This window comes from Pteropus alecto, unplaced genomic scaffold (genome assembly GCF_000325575.1).
Source record: "Pteropus alecto unplaced genomic scaffold, ASM32557v1 scaffold134, whole genome shotgun sequence".
Lineage (NCBI taxonomy): Eukaryota > Metazoa > Chordata > Mammalia > Chiroptera > Pteropodidae > Pteropus > Pteropus alecto.
Window position 1 is genome coordinate 1935246 of NW_006436283.1, and position 4443 is coordinate 1939688.

Below are 4443 nucleotides of genomic sequence, written 5' to 3' on the forward strand. Positions count from 1 at the left end.
GACAGTGTCCCCATCCTGGTTTGCCTTGAGTGCCCCGAGCCACACCGAGCAATGACTCAGTGCCAGAGGATGCTGTGTGTCAATCTGGAGCCAAGCCCAGGGGACAAAGAGACAAGCGTGGAGGGGGCTCGTAGGCAGAGAGGGAAGGAATCGAAGCAAGTTCTGTTCCGACATCACTCATGGGATACGGCAGGAAATGCAAATCCGCGCGAACGTCCATGAATACAGATGGAGACCAAAGCATGCAGAGATTTTATTATTCATTATCTTTACTATTCGCAGTACTTGGTGGGGGGCGGTAGGGAGCGACCAGGCCAGTCGCTGACCCCTCCCATCGACAGCAGCAGCAGCTCTGGGTCAGCTCTGGGTGGGGGTCCCACGTCGCTAACGGCTCCCACTCCAGGCCGAGGGTGACGAGCACAGGTTCAGAGGGTCACGCGAAGTCATTCCGAGCGTCCTGGACGGTGTATTTGGGAGAGCTGGTCGCGGCCGGCCGTCTCTGCTACAGGGACCCCCGAAGCCATTCACAGGAGCTGGACTGGCTGCAAACGGGAAGGAGCCCAGAGCTGAGATTCCAGAAGGTTCTGGCTTCCACCGCCCTTCCTCCCAGCACCCTTCTCTGCTGGCCCCGTCACTCCCTGTGCCTCAGTGTCCTCGCTGGGAAAACCAGCGAATGGCCCTTCCGTCTTGAGGGCGGTTCTATGAGCACAGGCTGCCCCTCCGGACAGACCTCGGTCACTCGACCCGCGTCGCCGTCACTGCAGACGCCCCGCCCGCCCCCCGAGAGCCTCTTCCCATCGCCTCGTCACTCTGGGAGGGGAGGTCTCAGCCTGGCCGGCGGAGTTCACAGACCCACATGGCAGCCAAGAATTCCTTACTGTGACGCCGAGAGAGAAGGCGAATTTGGGCTGAAAGAGAGTTCATGAAATTTAATCAGGTGCCTAAGGGAACACCTAAATTTAGTCAAATTATTATTAGTATTCATTCCGTTTTTAAATTGCCTAGGGGAACGTCACCGGAGAAGCTGGGAAACCACCAGACTGGGTGGTGTGAATCTGTTTCTGCAGAGCCCGGGGCCGGGCGGGCACCGCGGGTCCCCAGAACCACACTCTGCCCCCCACGCCGGAGGCGAGGGTCCAGGGAGGGTCCAGGGAGGGCGGTGCCCGCAGCGGGGTCCTGCGAACCTGACGCTCTCCTGGATTTGGCCATACTGAACCCGCAGGGTCCCACACAGCGACCTGGGCCTCGTCAGCCCAGGCTCTGGCACCGGAGCCCACCGCCCACAGCAGGGGTCCCGGCCAGCAGTGAACCCCCGAGTCTGCCCCGAGCGACCCGCTTCTGAGTGACTGAGCTACCCCACACTTCGTCCGGTTGCCTCTGCCAGTCCTGTCGTCTGGGGGGCTTCTCGGTGGGCGTGAGAAGTTTCTGAACGTGGAAGACAGGGTCCCCTCCCACTCCTGGTAACAGGGGTGATTCGGGGCCCAGCGGACGGTAGGGTGACGGTTCAGGGCTGATCGCCTGCTCTGGGCGTTTGTGCAGGAAAACCGCACGAGGCCAACCTGACCCGCAAGACAGCCGAACTTCCTTCTGTCCCCAACAGTACCTAGGGGACAATGGGATGTCTGGTCTCCCGGAAACGACTCAGAAATGCTTCCTCACCCCGGTGCACCCTCTCCTGCCCGTCCTCCCTCCCCCACCTTCCTGGGGTCAGTTTGGGTTGGAGTCGGGGTCGTAGCTTTCCTTTATAAGGGTCGCCTGAGAGGTTGGCACGCTGAGCTGGGCCCCACCCTGGGGACAGCCAAGTTCTTAGTCTCGGTGGGGCGTTGGGAGCATGTGGCCTCTGGTATTCTCGGCCAGGGGAGCTGCCGTGGTGGCTCATGGGGGACTCGCCTCTGTCAGGGACCCGAGGATGACATAACTCGGGACCCTCCGCATTATCAGTCGGTCGTGGGAAACCTCCCAGTGACACCACCAATGGGCGGAGCACATGCGGCTGATGGGAGCACTTCGGTTTAGAAATATCCCATTTTTCATCCACGTGGGACTCTTCCAACACCTGGGGGCAGGGGGCAGGAAGCAAGTGACTCAGCTTTTCGTCCTTTTCGAGGCCAGAAAGCTCTCCTTGCTGTTGTCCCCTCAGCGAGGGATTTCCAGCGGGGGGTGGGGGCGTGGAGGAGAGCACTCCGCTTCTCAGAAGCCGAGTTCTCAGAAGCCCGGTTCGGAGGAGCTGGGCTTGGTCTCCAGGCTGCAGGCGCTGTTAATTATTTCGCTTTATTTATTAGATGTGCCCAGCCTCCCTTAGCCTCCAAGCAGCCAGCAAATGCCTTCAGGGAAAAAGCAAAACAAACCATTCCTGCCATCAGCGTCCCCAGGCCACGACGCAGGATGCCGCATAATTGCGGTGGGCGGGAGCCCCGCGGCCCCAGCTACCCGCGTGGCAGCTCGGGGGCTCCGTGAAAGCATTTGGGCTGTTTAAATAAAATTGCTCTTAATTTTGCTTAGAAATCTGACCATGTTGTTCTGTTCGACTCAGAAAAAAATCGAAAGTGAAAACAGCCGGCGGAGGATGGTGCGTCCGCGTCCGCGTCCGCGTCCGAAATCCCCGGCCCGCTCTCCCGCGCCACAGCGCCACCCGCATGGCGGGGCGGCCCGGCGGCTGGTCACCTTTGCCTAAGGGGCGTGGGTAATAAACCCGAGTGCTGTGCCTGGCCTCTCGTCCCGTGGTCTGCACCTCTGGTCATTAGCTCCCGCGGGGTCGCGCACGGTCAGGCGCTGTCCCCTGGCTGGGCGGCTCGGGCGCCCGGGCGGAGCTGTCTGTGATTTACGCCCTGCCCTGCCCGTCTGTCCCCGCCCGCGGCCGCGCCTCCCTCTGGATGACAAAGCCAGGCTGGCCTTAGGTGTGAGCCGGTGACACTCCCCAGCTCGGCCACCGTGAGTTTTAGGGGCTGGAATAACGGACTCTGCCCGGATGGCCGCCCTTCGAGGTCCCCAAGAGCTGGAAAAGCCCCACAGCGGCTGCAGAAGTGGCCGCCACCGCCCAGGTCCACTGCCCTGGCCGACCATCCGGGAAGTGACATTGATTGACGGTGCTCCGGGTGCTCCGCCCAGCCCGCCCTGCCAGCCCGCCCCGGCCGGCCCAGCCTCTGTGGTCAGCGGGAATCAGGCGGAGTCCAGCCCGCGGGGGCCTGAGCCGACGCGGCCGCGCGCGTGCGTGGCGTCCGTCACCGCGGCCGGGCCTTCGTTTCCGCCTGGACCGGTCCGCTTAGGGTGCAGTTTAGAAACTGCTGGAATTCGAGAGCCTGATGGGTCTCGGAGATCAGAGGGCGGCCACTGTCACCTCCTTTCACAGGCGGCGAAATTAAGCTGCAGAGAGTGACTTCTTTTGTCATCCGTCCCTCGTGGGGCAAGAGTACAAAGCCGGCTCAGACGCCATGCTGGGGCGAGGGGCGGCCGGCATGTGTCTGGGGCTGGCACGGATGCGGGAAAGGGGTCCGCGAGGGCGGTGACGGTCAGGGCAGGTGGGGTCTCTGTCGGTGGAGTCAGAGGCCAGTGGCTTCACGCCAGACCCTCCCCGCCGTCCTCTCCTCCCTAGTGTAGCCGCCCGCCCCAACCCAGGCCCTGCTGGGCCAGGGTGCAGGGAGCATGGGACCCGATGGTCTCTCCCTAAAGTCCCTTGTCCTCCCCACCCCTCACTCACCAAGGGCTCAGCCAGAGTGGGGCAGGGGAGGTGACACACGTGCCAAGACCTAGGGCTGGGGCGAGTCGGACGGCCGAGGACGCCCTGCCCGGGGCTGCCCCGCCAGGAGCCAAGGACAGTTGCCGGACCAGCAAGCTGCCCCTGGCAAGCGGTCTGACCCCTCAGGCCGGTGCCCGCACATTTCCCCTGCCATCCCCCGTCTTACAGATGAAGACGCCGAGGCCCAGCAGACGCAGGTGGCTGGGCCAGGACCACACAGGCTGGACGAGGGGCCAGCTCTTTCTGGCTTCACGCCAGCAGAGGGGGGGCTTCCTGCGGGGCCTGCCCGCGGCTGGGGGGTGTGGGCACACCCCGCACATGCCTGAGGCGCCCATCCGTTTCAGACGTTTAAACACTCACGCGCGCGGGGGCCTCTGTGACCTGTCTCCCCGAATCCTTCTCTCTTTCAAACGCTTCTTCCCATATTTTCAGTCGGCTGCTTGTCCGACTGCCAGCGTTTGAAAGCCCTGCGTGAGACTAAGCCTCACGCGTGGAATGCCATTGTGGGCAGAGACGTGTTCCCTGCTGCAAAGGGCTTAGTGTCCTGGCCGTGGCACAGCGTGGACTCTGGCCAGGGCTGGGCCTCTCCGTGGCTCAGTTTCCACACCTGAAAAGTGGGTGCGGGCCGTGCAGTGGCCGTCTCATGGGCCGCTGGGCTGGCCAGCCCTGCATGGCGTCGTACCCAGGAGAAATAGGAACAAAGAGGA

General features: G+C 63.0%; 1 protein-coding gene across 8 annotated transcripts; it reads right to left on the reverse strand.

The window, feature by feature from the left end:
* Positions 1–231: 231 nt before the first annotated feature.
* LOC112480016 lies at positions 232–4039 on the reverse strand. Of its 8 annotated transcripts, none has more exons than XM_025047044.1 (5): positions 2349–2584; positions 1891–2056; positions 1361–1603; positions 879–908; positions 232–542 (listed from the first exon to the last, which is right to left on the reverse strand). In XM_025047044.1, the coding sequence occupies exons 1-5, from the start codon at positions 2358–2360 to the stop codon at positions 385–387; spliced, it is 609 nt and encodes a 202-aa protein (XP_024902812.1). In that variant the 5' UTR covers positions 2361–2584; the 3' UTR covers positions 232–384. The 8 variants fall into 8 exon arrangements, 5 of the variants coding, with proteins under 5 accessions (XP_024902812.1, XP_024902815.1, XP_024902814.1 ...); XM_025047047.1 differs by having other exon boundaries at positions 1356–1603; XM_025047046.1 differs by lacking the exons at positions 1361–1603; positions 2349–2584 and adding an exon at positions 2732–4021.
* Positions 4040–4443: the final 404 nt, after the last annotated feature.

What these genes read in the sequence shown, in the direction of transcription:
- LOC112480016 (XM_025047044.1), bottom strand. An exon ending in TCCTCGGGTCCCTGACAGAG is followed by an intron (nt 1,604 to 1,890) that starts GCGAGTCCCCCA and finishes ATTGTCCCCTAG; the next exon opens with GTACTGTTGGGGACAGAAGG. An exon ending in CCTTCTCTCTCGGCGTCACA is followed by an intron (nt 543 to 878) that starts GTAAGGAATTCT and finishes TCCCGTTTGCAG; the next exon opens with CCAGTCCAGCTCCTGTGAAT.